Source organism: Oryza glaberrima, chromosome 1 (assembly GCF_000147395.1).
Source record: "Oryza glaberrima chromosome 1, OglaRS2, whole genome shotgun sequence".
NCBI classification, from domain to species: Eukaryota; Viridiplantae; Streptophyta; class Magnoliopsida; order Poales; family Poaceae; genus Oryza; species Oryza glaberrima.
This window is the reverse complement of record NC_068326.1, coordinates 27,103,556-27,118,984: the sequence shown is the minus strand read 5'-3', so window position 1 is coordinate 27,118,984 and position 15,429 is coordinate 27,103,556. Positions and strand designations below refer to the sequence as shown.

At 47.9% G+C, this 15,429-nt stretch overlaps 1 protein-coding gene across 1 annotated transcript; it reads right to left on the bottom strand.

Annotated features, from left to right (window-relative positions):
• Positions 1–8,340: 8,340 nt before the first annotated feature.
• On the bottom strand, positions 8,341–9,770 carry LOC127764051 (glucan endo-1,3-beta-glucosidase GII-like). The gene is made up of 2 exons (XM_052288879.1): positions 9,620–9,770; positions 8,341–9,438 (listed from the first exon to the last, which is right to left on the bottom strand). The coding sequence occupies exons 1-2, from the start codon at positions 9,720–9,722 to the stop codon at positions 8,495–8,497; spliced, it is 1,047 nt and encodes a 348-aa protein (XP_052144839.1). The 5' UTR covers positions 9,723–9,770; the 3' UTR covers positions 8,341–8,494.
• Between the last annotated feature and the right edge of the window lie 5,659 nt (positions 9,771–15,429).

Sequence of the window (15,429 nt, the reverse complement as noted above, 5' to 3'; positions counted from 1 at the left end):
AATAAATAGATAAATAGATAGGATGCTAGATTAATATTTGAAGTTTTAATTTGGTACGTAAAACTAATGCCACATATGGAGCGGTGGCAATAATGTTTATCACAACGATGTGAAGTGTTGCAATATGAGTGTGGCAAGATCTAAATTTATTACCACTAAATAAAAATCGTTGCAATAACCTATTACCACGCTATTTATTACCACGGCTAGCAACGATTTTAAAATTGTGGCAACATGTATCTATTGCCACAATTTTAGTATTGATGCCACAATTTTTTTCGTGGCAACAAATGATTTTTTTAGTAGTGAAAAAATAGGACATACTTTTAAAAAAAAATTAATAAGAGGAGATGATAAAGTGTAGAAAAGCACAATAAGAAATTACATATATTGTTGGTTTAATATGAATTTTAAATATATGGATGTACTTTAAAAAAATATAATCAGCTTAGGAGAGAAAAAGGAAAAATAGGAGAGAGGATAAGCAGCAGAAAACTAAGGGGTGGTGGGAGTCGAACTCCAAACCTACCATTCAGAAAGCTTCGTTGGCTAACCAACTGGGAATTGTGATGCTTGTGTCATAGGGTGTTGATAAAATTTAATAATATGAATATTTTTAGTGAGGCAACTTCCAATCGGACTCGTCAAATGCACGGTCAAAACGGATCGTTCGCGTTGATAAACCGGAGGACGGACAAAATTTACTACCAGAAACCTTGCGTATTTTTTAATTAGGTATATATAGGTATAGATATAGATATATAGGTATATACTAGCAAAATGCCTGTGCTTCGCTACGGAGCTATAGATAAAAGACAGATAAATTATTTATTAGGCTAAGTATTGATCAGAATATCAATAATAATAGGATGGATAAAAACTACTCGCCCTTTCTCAACTATTATGTAGCATTTCTAAAACCGTACGCGAAATCATGTGCATACCGATCGTGTCACGCGTAAACGAGGGATAGGTGATCGAGGGAGGGGACCAGCAGGCGCCAGTACCTACCCATCATCGACTGAGAGATGGGAGAAACGAATAAGGGATAAGGGTGGAGCAGGTGTGTGCATGGTGAACGATTGGATCGAATTGGTAAGTGGATAGCAAGGTGGGTTAATTCCTTCTAACTTTCGGGGTCCTTACCGAAGTGATTTAATGCGTTGGATGACTCAAGCGCACGATTCAACGTGGTCCACGTAGCCGACAAACAAAATAAAGCGTGACAGTTGAAAAAATATGTTTTTTACAGTAGGGTGGAATAGAAGTTCGTCAAGCAATACTCGACCAGAACATCCTTGAATGAAGAACCATCAGCATCATCAACAAAAGCTACCCCGTCCTTCCTGTGTGTTTGGTAGTTCATATCTCCTTAGCCTGGCTTATCTCCCTTATACAACCCGAGTTTAACATGGCTAAGAGGATACGCATGCCTCCTTTATTTGGTTGCTTGTATTTATTAGCCTGAGTTTGATATGGCCAAGAGGATATGCATGCCTCCTTTATTTGGTTGCTTGTATTTATTTAGTCTAGCTAATATACCATTTTATTTGGTTACTTCCATAAGAGAAACATTTTATTTGGTTCCTTCCATAAGAGAAACGGTCTGGAAGATATTTTGTTTGTTTGGTTTTATGGATTTGTGTATGAGCACCTTTTACTTAGTTAGGTGAGTTATCTCTACACTATCATATAAAATATCATATTAACATTTGAATTAGTCAATTAGAAGTATTCTTGTACACGCAAACATGCCGTAACAAAAGATTTTTCTGAAAAGTACTAATCCACGAATTAATCTAATGTTCATATGTCACAATTATACTGTAAGCAGTAAGAGAAAGGAAAAAGTACGAATTACCCCCCCCCCAAACTATCGCGGTCATCCGAATTACCCCCTGAACCACAAAACCGGACATTCTTCACCCCCAACTATGCAAACCGGATGAATTACCCCCCTCGACCCAATCAGCGGTGGTTTTGGTCTACGTGGCGTACGCGTGGCAGTCCAGTCAGCAATTTATTTATTAAAAAATAGGTGGACCCCACTTGTCATACTCATATTGCACTTTTCCCCGTTCTCTCTCTTCTCTCTCACTCTTCCTCTCTCTCTCTTCTCTCCCTCTCCGTCTCACGCACACAGCGGCAGGCGGGAGGCGGCGAGCGGTGGCGAGGGATGAGGCGGTGAGCGGCGGCGGGGTGCAGCGGCGGCGACGAGGCAAGGTGGCGGTGGGAGCTCACGCTGCTCGAGCGAGGCGAGGCGGCGGCGGAGGAGGCGAGGCGGCGGAGAGGGGACGAGGCGATCGGTTAGTGTGTGTCGTGTTCGATTGATGCGTTGCTTTCGATCGATCTACATGTACAGATGATCGATCAGTCGATCGGATCGATTGCCGTATTTTTGTTGTGTTTGGTGATGAGATGGTGGTTAAGTGGTATGGTTAGTGTGCGCTAATGGCGGTGGTTTGGTTTGGGGGTGGTTGTGTGTGTGTGGTTGCAGGGTGGAGAGCTTCATAGAGCACCAGGATGCGTGTAACTCTGGACGGGTGAGCGGCGAGGTCATGCCCGTGGTGACGACGCTGCCGGTCATCCGTCCCGCGGCGCTGCGACATCATCATCATCATCCGCCGCCGCCGCCTGAGCTGCAGCTCCTCCCGGCGTCCACCACGGCGCCGTTGGCCGCCGCGTTCTCGTCCAACTCCACGACCACCGGCTCCTCCTCCCATGAGCAACACGCGACGACGATGACGACGACGAAGCTGCAGCTCTTCATCGGCCCTGCTGTCGTCGTCGTCGCGGCGTCCGACAGCGGCGCCGCGGCCGCGGCAGTAGGAGGGGAGGAGGAGGAGCAGCGGGAAGAGGTGAGGCGTGCGCTGGAGAAGGCGGACGCGGCGCGGGAGCGGGCGCGCGAGGAAGCCGCGGCGGCGGAGCGCGCGCTGGAGGACGCCCGCCGCCGCCTCGCTTCGCTCGAGCAGCGCGAGCTCCCCCTTCTTTGCCGCACCCCGCCGCCGTCCTCCCCGCCACTCGCCTCCTCCGCCGTACCCCGCCACCGCTCGCCTCCTCCGCCACCGCCGCCTCGCCTCGCTCGAGCAGCGCGAGCTCCCGCCACCGCCGCCCCCCGCCTGCCGCTGTGCACGTGAGATAGAGTGAGAGAAGAGAGAGAGGAAGAGTGAAAGAGAGAGAGAAGAGAGAGAGAGAAAAAAAGTGAAATAGGAGTATGACAAGTGGGTCCCATATTTTTTAAATAAATAAATTGCTGACTGGACTGCCACGCGTACGCCACGTAGACCAAAACCACCGCGGATTGGGTCGAGGGGGGTAATTCGTCCGGTTTGCATAGTTAGGGGTGAAGAATATCCGGTTTTGTGGTTCAGGGGGGTAATTCGGACGACCACGATAGTTTGGGGGGTAATTCGTACTTTTTCCTAAGAGAAAAGAAAAAAAGAAAAAAAAAGAGAAAAGAAAAAATAAAAAAAAAGGAGCGTCGTTTCTTCGCTGGTGTGATTCCCGTCAGCTCGCTGCCCCCGTCCTTATCCGCGTGAGCGTGAGTGGTTAGAGAAAAGAAAAAAAAGGAAAAAAGAAACAGAATCGCCGCTCCGATAATTTATCCGTGTGAGCCGTTCTTTCCCCTCTTCCTCTTTTCTCGTCCTCATCGCCACCGATATTCCCCTCAGCCCGCCGCCACTAATGCATCCATCTGCGTTGCTTGGTGACTTTGGATTCGTGGCCAGCCGATCTGGCAGCCGGAGGGAGGAGAGGGTGCATGGGATTCTCGGAGCTTGTGCAGGGAGGCGGTGGGGCGGCCTGTGAGAAGACGACGCCGGTAACAACAGGAAAAGAGGAGGAAGATTATTGCGGCGACGGCGTGTCACATCCTAAAAATCCTAAAAATATAAATTGTTGTTTAATTGGAATTATTAGAAATGATTTTAAAAGCCTAGAAGAGAAGATCTAATTTTTTTAAAATAATAAATTCCAATATAAAATGGGGCCAGATAAAATTTTATTAAATACTTTGCTTAATTCTATAATTCCTAGATTTTTCTGGGATTTATTTGAGCTAAGGAAGTATTTTTAATAAATGGAATTGCATTTCATGAATAATTTAAATTGGAAAAAGTTTTAAAAAGTCTCTTTTGGCTTTGGGCCGAAAGTCGGCCCAAAACCCTCTCTCTCTCTCTCTCTGGCCCAAGCCGGCGCAGTCCGCTGCCGAGTCGCCGCTCGCGCGCGCGCTCCCGCTCGCTGACAGGTGGGGCCCACCTGTCGGACTCTTCGTCTTCCTCGCGCCGCCGTCGCCCGAAACCCTAGCGCCGCGCCGCCGCCGTCTCCTTCCAAATCCGACCGATCCTTTCCGTTTCCGATGAAATCGATAGAGGGGAAATGATCTTCTCGATCTCCTCTATCTTTTCTCTTTTGGAATTATCGGCTAAAATCGTTTGGAAATTCGTGGATTCGAGGTCGAATCGGATTCATCTCTCTCCTCCAAACCCTAGACTTTCCTTCTCGTCGCCGGCCGCCGTGAGCCTTCGCCGCCATGTCCTTGCCCCTATAAAAGGATCCCCGGTGTCTCCGCTGCCCGCCGCCACCCTCGCCTTCGCCTCTCGTCGTCCGTAGAGCCCTAGCGCCATGAGTCCTCGCGCCGCCGTCATCGCCGCCGCTCCAGCCGTGCGCCGCCGTCGCTCCAGTCGTCGCCGTCGCTCGGGGAGGCCGCCGTCGTGGTCCTCGTCCGCCCCTCCGCCGTCGCTATCGACCGCCGGAACACCGTCGCCGTCATCAAGCCGGAGGTCGCCGCCGCTTCTTCTTCGCCGCTGTCGCCATCCATTGTTCTTCCGCCGCTTCTTTGGTCACCGGTGAGTTCGCCGTGCCGTCCGCTACCCGTAGGTGCTCTCCGTTCGCGTCGTCGCGCCGTCGTTCGCCGGCGAGCTTGCGCGCCCGAGCCGCCGCCGGAGATGACGTCACCGCTGACGCCATCGATGCCGTCCGCCGTGGTCCGGCCGTGGACCGGTCGATCTCGGCCGTTCGTTTTGGATGGATCGATCTCGGCCGTCCAATCTCGTGAACCGTCGCCGTGCACCCGGTCCACCGCAAACCCTAGCCGCTGACGCAATAAATCCTCTTTTCCTTTTCAAAAATAATTCATTATTGCGTCATAATTCAATTAAAATCCATATAAGTGTTTTAATCCGATTTAATCTTTAAAAATTCATAACTAATTCATCTTAGCTCGGATTTAGTTGGTTCAAGTCTCTAAATTTTTCTAAAATTGAGATCTACATGTTAAAAATATCCACATGTACTGTTCATGCTTGTTTATGTGCTGTTTTGGTGTTTTGCTCTTTTCTGTTTAGATTCCGACGTTTCCGGAGAGTCCGTTTTCGCAGGAGAAGAATTTGAAGAGTTCCAAGGCCAGCAAGGCAAGTCACACAGATTCCCAACAACCCTTTGAGCATGTTGATCCCGTTTAAAGCTATTGTTTCTATTCAACTATTGTAATTATTTTCGAATGTCATTGGGTGGAATTAACCTATTGTTTGTTATAGCCCTTTTGTTCTTGATTACTTTATTCCTTGATACCTTGGGTTATTATAAACTGACTAGTTGAGCTTTATATATTGGTTCAGCTAGATATTAGATGTGATTGCTTAGCCATGCTTAGAAACTTTAGCACACTATTGGGATAACTTATGACTCACTATTATTTAATGATGGCTTAATGATGACTCATGATGGTTAATCATGATTGGTTAATTAATTAATTTGCCAACTAAAACCTGATAATGGTGGGTTGTGAGCACATGGTTTTGATGGTCGTGCTCATGACAATTAAGGACCGGTTCACGAGTTTCGGTTGTGAAACATTAACCGTGCCAACCACAAGCCAGCGTGGGCAACGGCTTTACCTTTTGTATAGCATGGTTCATTGCGGGGCACCAGACTGAGAAGTGGCGGAGATAAACCCACGTGGGTCGCTGGGGAGTCCATGCCTTATTTATAAGGGGGTGATTATGATCCAGGAACGGTGCGCTGTGGTGGATTGTGTTGTGCGAGGGGTACTGTCACAGCTCCTTTCTGAGGTACCGTGGTGGTATCAAGGCGCATGGTGACATGTCGTGGGGCTGTGCCTTGTGGGTACAGTGGTACACCTCTGGTCAGAGTAAAACTATTCGAATAGCCGTGCCCGCGGTTATGGGCGGGTCTAACAATGTCTTTCGTGATTAGTCTCACACCTCTCATCATAATAAAAGATACTATGACTGGTAATAATTTGATTAGTTCCTGGTTTGGAATGGTATATTCCTGGTTTGGAGAAAGAACTGTGCAGCCGGGATGGTTGTTCAGAATGGTTGGGCCTATGCAACAGGGTATGTTGTATAGCGTTGGATTAATATTGTTTAATTATTACTTAACTGTTTTATTAAATTCTGAAATGTTTTTTTTAAAAAAATGCTGTTTATGCAAATGAAACCCTACTATGCCATCCTTTGTTATCCTGTGCACTTGCATAATTGCTGCGTGGCTTGCTGAGTATGTCATATACTCACCTTGCAATCATTCATCAGAGGAGGAGTTCTACAGTGATGCTGATGGTGTGGAGGATTAGGTGTAGCCCTGGTCAAGCTGCCTGTGGAGTGGAGTCGTCTGCGCTGTTTATTTCTTTTTTTTTCCGCTGCTTAGATCTTTATTGATTGAGAGGAACTATCTACCTCTGTAATGACATTTTATTCGCTTATTAATTAGAGTAATAATTGTAGTCTATTATCAATTTGTTATTGTATGCCTCGGCTGATTCCTGGACGAGGGTTCACACACATGTAAGCGTTTGGAATTTTGGATAGAAATTCCGGGCGTGACACGGCGGCGTCTCGAGCTTTCAGATTTGGTAATCTCCTCGAGCTCTCCTCTCTCCCCGCCCTCTTCCTACCTTCTGGACTTAGCCAACCTTGAGCTCTTGTGGCCGGATCTGGCAGCTGGAGCTTGTTGGTGCCAGTTGGAGTTCTGAATAAGAGGCGTGTTTGTGGAGATTGGAGAAGATCGGATTGGACGGGGGCGACGTGGATCAAGCCCGGATTGGGTGCTGATGGCACGGATCGAGCGAGGGCACTCCCTGTGCGTCCACCCCAAAGAACAGAGCGATTTTCCCCTTCTACCTGATCGGTGTACAATTTATTTTTTCTCTTCTCCGACTCCATTTATCTTTATTTTCTTCTTGATCTTGATTTTTCAAGAAGTTTTTGTTCCGATTTTTTTTATATGATTGGGTTTTGGGTAGGGAATTTGGGTTGATTTGTTCATGTGTCCGTGCTTGTATCTGATTCGATCCGTTTCTCACGGAGAGAGGGACGAAAGTTGTGCAGGGGACGAAGGGGATCATGAGCAAGGCGGACACAAGCACGGAGTAATTTTTTTTAAGTATATACAGACGAAAAAATAGCGCGTATATGGAAAAAATTAGGTGATGATTGGAAAAATCCAAATCTTTTAATTATTTAAGATATATAGATAGATAGATAGATAGATTGGGTTACGATGAGATGGACGAAAGAATCTACTTAAAGAACTAGACCACCGCCGGGGCCGGCCGCCAGGATAACTTAATTACCTCCCCAAGACACGTTCGATCGATCTCACAAATTCTCTTGCCTAACTCCCGATAGTCCATGGAGAAAAAAGCCATCGACGACGATGACGACGCCCCAAACCGGCCTTCGTATGGGACGTACGGCAACGATCCGGTGGCGAGACGCGCGTCCCAAAAGACGACCGATCGCGATGGCGTACGTGACGGCAATGGCAGCGGCACCATGCATGGCGCTGGTCTCTCCGACGGGGAGAAAGTGACCACGATCACCATGGATCTCGCCTCCTTCGACGCCGCAGACGGGCTGGATACATGGACGCGAAAACGGTTGTCGGGCACACGGTTTCGCCCGCGTTTAACCTCGCGGTGCGCGTCGAGAACCCACGCGCTACTTCCGGCGGTGGTGCGCCAACAGCGGGGAGGTGGCGGTCTACTACTCCGGTAGTCCGGCGTGGCGCTCGCGTGGGGGAAAAGTGCCGGGGTTCTGCGCGCGGAGGAGGTCGGCAGCGGAGTTCACGGTAGTGCCGTGGTGCAGGGCCGCAGGGGAGTCGGCTTACCGGAGGATGTACGCGCGCCGGCGCCTCACGTGAAGAACGGAACGGCTCAGGTGCTGGCGGAGATGAAGTTGTACCGATACGTACGTACACGAAGCATTTGATCCGCGTGACATGACAGTCTTTGGTGCGTCCTCCGGAAAGGCTAGCGGGCGGACGTTCGCCCGACGCCCGCTAGCCTTTCCGCGGATGTTCGCTGGACGCGAACAGTATCGCTTAAAATTCACTGGGAGTATATATTTCACAAATTGGGAAAGATGCATGGACACCACACGGCACTATGCTTGCTTCCCATGCTTGCGTTTGGCCTATCACGGGAGCAACTTATTCCATATAAAAATATATATCAGTCTGTACGATCCCCTTAGAAACTAATGCTGTACGATGGCGACTTATTGGGGTTGAACAGCCCAAAGTGCTTCTCGATCTCATCCCCAGGCTTGCCGTTCTCGTCGAACATAGCAAATATGTAAGTCTCCAACGCCCTGCGCTTCTTGGGCGTGCCGCCTCGGACATGGTTGATCAGCCCCTGGTTGTATGTCTGCGCGTTGTTCACGCTGGCCCCAACCTTCCCTCCGGCGGACGGCCACCCGCTCTCGGACACGACGACGCTGACGCTCGGTGTGCCGGCCTTCTCCAGCGCGGCGTAGATGGAGTCGACCATCGCGTCGAAGAGGCACGTGTAGGTCAGCCTGTTCCCGTTGTCCACCACCGTCGTGCCCGGCTGGAAGGTGGCGTAGTTGAGCATGATGTTTTTCTGCCCGCTTTCCTGGTCGTCTTTGTAGGCGAAGTAGGGGTACACGTTCGCCAGCAGCGGCGCGCCGGTGGTGGCCAAGAACCTCGCGATCGGGGTCATGTAGTCGTCCCTGAACCTGCCGCTGGAGGGCGGGAAGGTGTCGGCGAACGCGTCGAACCTGACCGACGTGGATACCTTGATGTTGCCGAGGCCGGCCGCCACCAGCGCGCTGTTGACGTTCCGCATGGCCGGGAGGATGTTCGCGGTGTCGCTGCCTTGAACCTCGTTGCCGACGGCGATGTAGCGGAAGGAGACGCCCGGGTAGGCCTGGATGTTGTCCCTGACCCAACCGGCTGCGGCGGAGGGGCTGGAAGCTAAGCTCGAGAGGTTGCCGTTGCCGACGTCCATGATGAGACCGATGTTCGAGCCGCTGAGTGCATTGAGGGCGGCGGCGTCCGCGAAGTAGATGCGCATCGAATCGATCCCCTTGGATCTGTACAGCTGCACGACTTCGCTCGGCCCGGGCAGGTTGTTGGCGACCACGCCGTAACACACGCCGATGGAGTGTACCGCTGTCGAGAAACAGATGCAAGTGTGCAACAAAGACCCAATAATTAGTTCAGTCAATTTTAGGCTCCCAATGGACAGTACATATGCGCAAGCCTGTACGTGGCGCTGTACGTAGTAGTATATATATAGGGGAATGCTAAATGGCTGCAGTCTGCAGAGAGACATCTTAATTAGTTGCATTACCTGCAGGAAATGCTGCCAAGGTTCCAAGGAGCACGGCCACTGAAAGCATGGGAGCGAAACCCATCTTAGCCATATCCGCCTTATTTGCAACTGAGAGGACCATCACTACTCTATATATAAGCGGTACGCCGTACGCTAACGTACAAATGCATCTAATTTATTGGACAACTTTCCTGCAATGTACCAACCATTTGCCTTCACCCACACACACTCGTTCCTACACATGCAAGCTCCTAGCACTATCCAGACTCCAGTTTGGCACATCCCGTTCCCCGATTCGCACGTCCTCGATGAACTAGCTAGCTTATCGATCGAGTTACAATTTCCACCACTAGCTAGTCCACCAACGCACTACGCAGCCAAGCGTGCTTGACTGACGGGCCAGCAACTTGCATTCCCGGCCCGGCCAGCCAGCCGGCCGGCAGCTGCTGGACTACAGCTAGCTACTCCTGCTATACGTACCTGAATGCGAGGGGTCGCGATCTGGTCAGGCGGCCTAACCAAGCGAAGGACCCATACGCTAGGTCGTCGCGTCGTATCGTACGTCTACGAGTCGTGCTCGCTTGGAAAAACTTGGCCGCTAGAACGCACATGCGCTACAAAGAGCCAATTAAGCTTAGCTTGTCCCGTTGTCCGGCTTGTGGAATTCCGGTGCGTACCCGTTGACCGCTGACGACCCCTCTCCCACGGGCTCATTTGATTAGCGGCATCGATATATCGACGTCGCCGTCTGCTATTCGTTTGCTTGCTGCGACTTGTTGCTTGCTTGTACGTGCAACGCGGGCATGTGCTGATGCGCACAAACGAAAGGTCGCGCGCGCCGCGCAGCCGGCCGACGAGGTGCTGCCGTGCTGGACAGACTGGTGGCGCAATTGGTGGTTTGGTGCATGTGCAGGGAAGTGGACTGGTGCAATAGTGCATCCGTGCATGTGGAGAAACTATTCTAAACTCTCTTTTTTTAAAGATAATGGAACTATTCTAAACTCCGAAAGGGATATCCCCTCATTATTTATATGTCACTTAAATAATTATAAAAAAATTGGAAAACAAAATATGAGAATATGTATTAATATGTACTATACCGCTCCACAAACAAGTTTAAATTCAACTTATATATCTTGCAAAAAATAAAAACTACATCTAATTAACGTATCAAATTTGTTCTTTTCGTTGCGACATGTAGAAATTGAATTTTAACTTAACATGTTTATGATATATTGTCGAAACAAGATTTCGGCAATAATAAAGGGGGTGGCTATCAAGCTAGGAAAGTGGATGGGTTTGGAGACAAGGAATTTTATACAGGTTCAGGCCTTCTTATTTAAGAAGTAATACCCTACTCCTGTCCGGGGATGATTCCGCCGAGTATGTTATTGATTGTATAAACTGGAAAAAAGAATCTCACCCCGAGAGGCACACAGACCCCTCCTTATATAGGGGAAGAGGTCCGCTTTACAAAATACAGTCTATATCCTACGGAATATGGGATTATAGATAAAATACAATCGTAACCGACTAAGATCCCGGGTATTTCCTTGACATACAAGTTTAGAATCTAACCCGAGTCCTCATAGAGATATTCTATCTATATTTGGTACCGTATATCCGACTAAATTATAACTGTCATATAGATATGGGGTATCCATAATCTCCACAGTAGCCCCCAAGACCTTCGCAGTTGACAAAATAGCCTTCAAAAAACAGTAGTCGGAGTGCTTCAATTCAACTTGCTCCAGCTTGCCGAGTGCTAAAATCAAAGACTGCGAAGGGCGAAAATAAAACATGGTGCATCGAGTAGATGCACCTAATAAGGTGTAGCCCCCGACTATGTGATTAGTTGAAAAACTAAACATATAGTCAAGAATCGAGTGGTTTTATAGTGAAGCATGCATGGTACTTAGTAAAATACCCAGCCGACTGCTTCTCAACTCGAACATATCAAGGATAAAAAATACAAAAAGGGCCGAGTGATGAACACTCAAAAGGTCCAAAAATAGGCATATTTGATAGGAATCCGAGTAAGAAACTCTTAAAATGATCCACCAAACATGATAAAAAATCATGGTAATCAACGAGTCTAATAGCCTAAGCTATGACTCTCACCATAACCAAATTAAGCATATAACATGCTAAGAGAATGACTATTAATAAACCAGTCATCTCAAATCAACCCAAACAGCTTTTGCAGCCTAATAAAGCTTACAAAAGCGGTATAACACCTTTCTGTCGGGCACCTTTTGTTTGCATCGTGTTAATTCCAAAGAATTATCAAACCGCATTTAAAAGGATATTAACAGCATCGGGCCACATCATTGTGAGCACAAATTGCTAAAGCAAAAAATGCCTAAGTCCCTAAGGATCACAACGGGCCACGCTGGAAATAAAATTGGGCTGAAGTACTGTGCAGGCCTAGGCCTGTTAGCACTCCCAATACCCTAATAGCACCGAAGTGAAATAAAACGTCTCTTCGTCTTCCCCGCCGAGACTCTCGCCTTTTTCCCCATTTCCTGCTACAGTACAAAATTGCGCCGGCCAAACTAGGGTTCATCAATCCGCTCCAATCCATCCCTAAAAACTTCACGAAATTTCTTCCTGCGTCCACCGCTCTGATTCCCCATCCCTTTCCAGCCGTATCTCGGACCAAATCAAACCATCCAGTTCACATTCATGGCGGAAGAAAGAGAAAGCTTCGAGAGTCAGTGGGCACCCTCCGATGTGACGGAAGATAATCTGAAGGAGATGGTGGCGCACGGCGTTCTTCCAGCGAAGGAGATCATCGGGTGGCGACCGGCATTCGGCGAAGCATTCCTAACCCTGGATACGCATGAAATCGTGGTATTTGCTCATTTCTTCTATGGCGGCTTCTCCCTTCCAACCTCAAGATTTTTTCGGGGAATTCTGAATTTCTATGGAATCAGCCTGCATCATCTGAACCCAAACTCCATAGTTCACATCGCCAATTTCATTCATGCCTGCGAAGCCTTTTTAGGTATTAGGCCACATTTCGCCTTGTTCCGCTGCATGTTCTTCCTTAAACCGCAGCCAGACAAGAGTAAACCATGTGTTGTTGGGGGGGCTGGTTTCCAACTCAGGGGAACCTTAAGCCAAAAATACTTCTCTATGCTCTTCAAAACCTAAAACAAAGGCTGGCACACAAATTGGTTTTATGTTCAAAACCCTGAGCCTGCTCTCCCCGAGTACTCTTGTCTTCCTCCAATTTATCGGGATACTTGGAACTCACTGCCAATGGGAGATGAAGCTGCACAAGCAGTGGAACTGATGGAGAGGATGATAAAGCTAAAAGAACAAGGCCTTCAAGGAGAACAGATCACCCGGCACTTTATCAAGTGTCGGTTAGCTCCAATCAAAGAGAGATCTCGCACAGCCTTCGAATTTGACGGCAAGCACGACCCAAACCGTGAAGATCCAGATTCTTTTAACTTCAAGGTCATGAAGGAAATGATGTATAAGATCTTCTCAAATGCTATCGTTGTCAGCTATTCACACTTGCTGCCAGTCATACCGTTCAATGCATTCAATCCTCCTCCACCGGTATGTATTCAAACGTTCCAACCTTCCTTAAAAACATGATTTCGTCTCTTGTTAAATTGCTTGACATTTATGCTCAGGAGTTCGCATTGATGAAGTCTGATCCTCCAATCTCCCAGCACAAATCACCTCGCCGCCAAACTAGTCAGGGAAGCGGAGGACCAAAAATTCGGTCTGAAACTCAACCAAGTGCTTCTGATCCAGTCGGCCAGTCAGACTCTCGCAAGAGGAAGCTGGTTCTAAGTGACGACGAAGCCGATGATACCGGAAAGCTCAGAGATAAAGGAGCGACCGGAAGACCTCCGAAGCCAACTAATCCAAAGAAGAAAACCTCCAGTCGTCCTGTACCAAAAATCAGAAAGTCTTCTAGGTACAAATCATATAACAATCTTCCTTGTATTAATATTCTCTCATCATGAAAATAACACTGATGGCAAAACTTGTAGGAAACCATCTGACATAGATCCTTCTGAGAAAGACTCTGACCCAACTAACATGGAAGCGGATTCCTCAAAAGAAACCGGGCCGACTGCAAAACATCACCCGAGTGATAATCCGCAGGCCAGCGACAATGTAGAACCCAGCGACGAACCCACGACTGCAAGCCAGTCGGCCGAAGCTAGAGTCGGAGTTAACCAGGAGTCCCCGATTGGAAACCAGTCGGATACAAGGCCAAACCAAAAGATTCCCGAGGTTGAAGCTCAAACAAACAGTCCTCCTGGAAAGGATGCTGACAATGACCCAGAAACCAGATCTCCTGTGAAGACACAAGAGTCCACTCGTCCCCGACCGGGAATCATCACAGGTAAACACGCTATCTGAAATCATCTCGATGCAACAGACTTTATTTGATTGCTTCATATTTATTCATGGATACACTAGGGCCAATGATTGGTGATGAAGAAGAGATCCTCCGGATACGATCAGCTGAGGATTCGCGCCCTCCTATTCTGGTCAAGTGGTGGGATGACAACATGCAGCCTCAAGGAATTGTGATAAATAAGCAAAAAGAGGACGAAGAGTTATGCCTACTGAAAAAGGCGCTTGGTCAGGCAACCCGCATTATAAATGTAAGCTCTTTGGCGCATGATCTCAACCATCTCGTTTGCCATTTAGTTCAAGGGCTAATTAAACTGTCTTGCAGAGGATTCATCTTAGGAACGAAGCTAAAACGGCAACCTTAGAGAGGTTAGTCCCTCATCTCGGGGCCCTCGAAGCCACCAGGAATCAACTGCACGAGACAAAAGAACTTGCCAGGAAGAATGAACATGATCTGAGGGATCGGATTGCTGAGCTCCAGGAATCCAATTTTGAACTGAGCGGCTCATCAAAAGGTACGCACAAACTCTGCCCAACTAACTTATGTTGTTATCTTTGTAATCTTGATTAACCAGAGTCAATGTAGTGCAAGCTGCCAAGATGTCTCAACTGGAGAAGCAGATTCAAACTCTGGAAAATGATAAGGCAGAACTGGCAAGACAGAGGGACTCAGCTTTAAAGGAGGTTGAAGGTACCAATAATCAATACCTCAAAAGCCATTATCTTCTATATGCTGATTCGTTAATGTGAATCTGTTGATGCAGACTGCAAGATCAAGTCCCAGGCACAGTTTGATGTCTTAGTTGACAAGATCAATAGGCTTGAAGGGGCCAGGGACAAAGTCGCTAATGCCGCTACTCCACTCATCCAAGCCATGTTCTTCAATAACGCCGGTCCGAGTACACTTGATGCTGCCGAAATCTTCGACAAGCTGAGAGTCGCTCCGGATACTTACTTCAAGAACATCAAAGAAGCTGGAAGTATGGGAGCAAGTCTGGCATTGGTGATGACCAAATCCTTTTATCCAAGAGTTGACATTGATGCCATTGATGGCTTTGCAGACGGGACGAGCAAAGAAGCTGCTCTTGACCTCATCAATGATGCGCAAAAAGCCGCTGACAAGATTGCTGCTGACGTGGTTGAGAGATTCCAAGATGTCGACCTTCGGCCGACCGGGTCTGATAATTCTGATGATGAAAAAACTGATACTGATTGATATAACAATGATTTTGATGATTAATGATGATGGAGGCTCAATTTGTACAATACTGATGAATTTATGCTATGCTTGGTGTTCCATACTTAGCTTCTGATTTCTTAAAAGCCTTTGTCAAGCCTTATTGAGCCTAAAACCCGCAAAAGCTATTAAAAATCTTCAGTCGTCATTGACTAAGTCGAAAGACCAAACAGGGCAATGATGAATCAAGTAAGCAAATTGAATT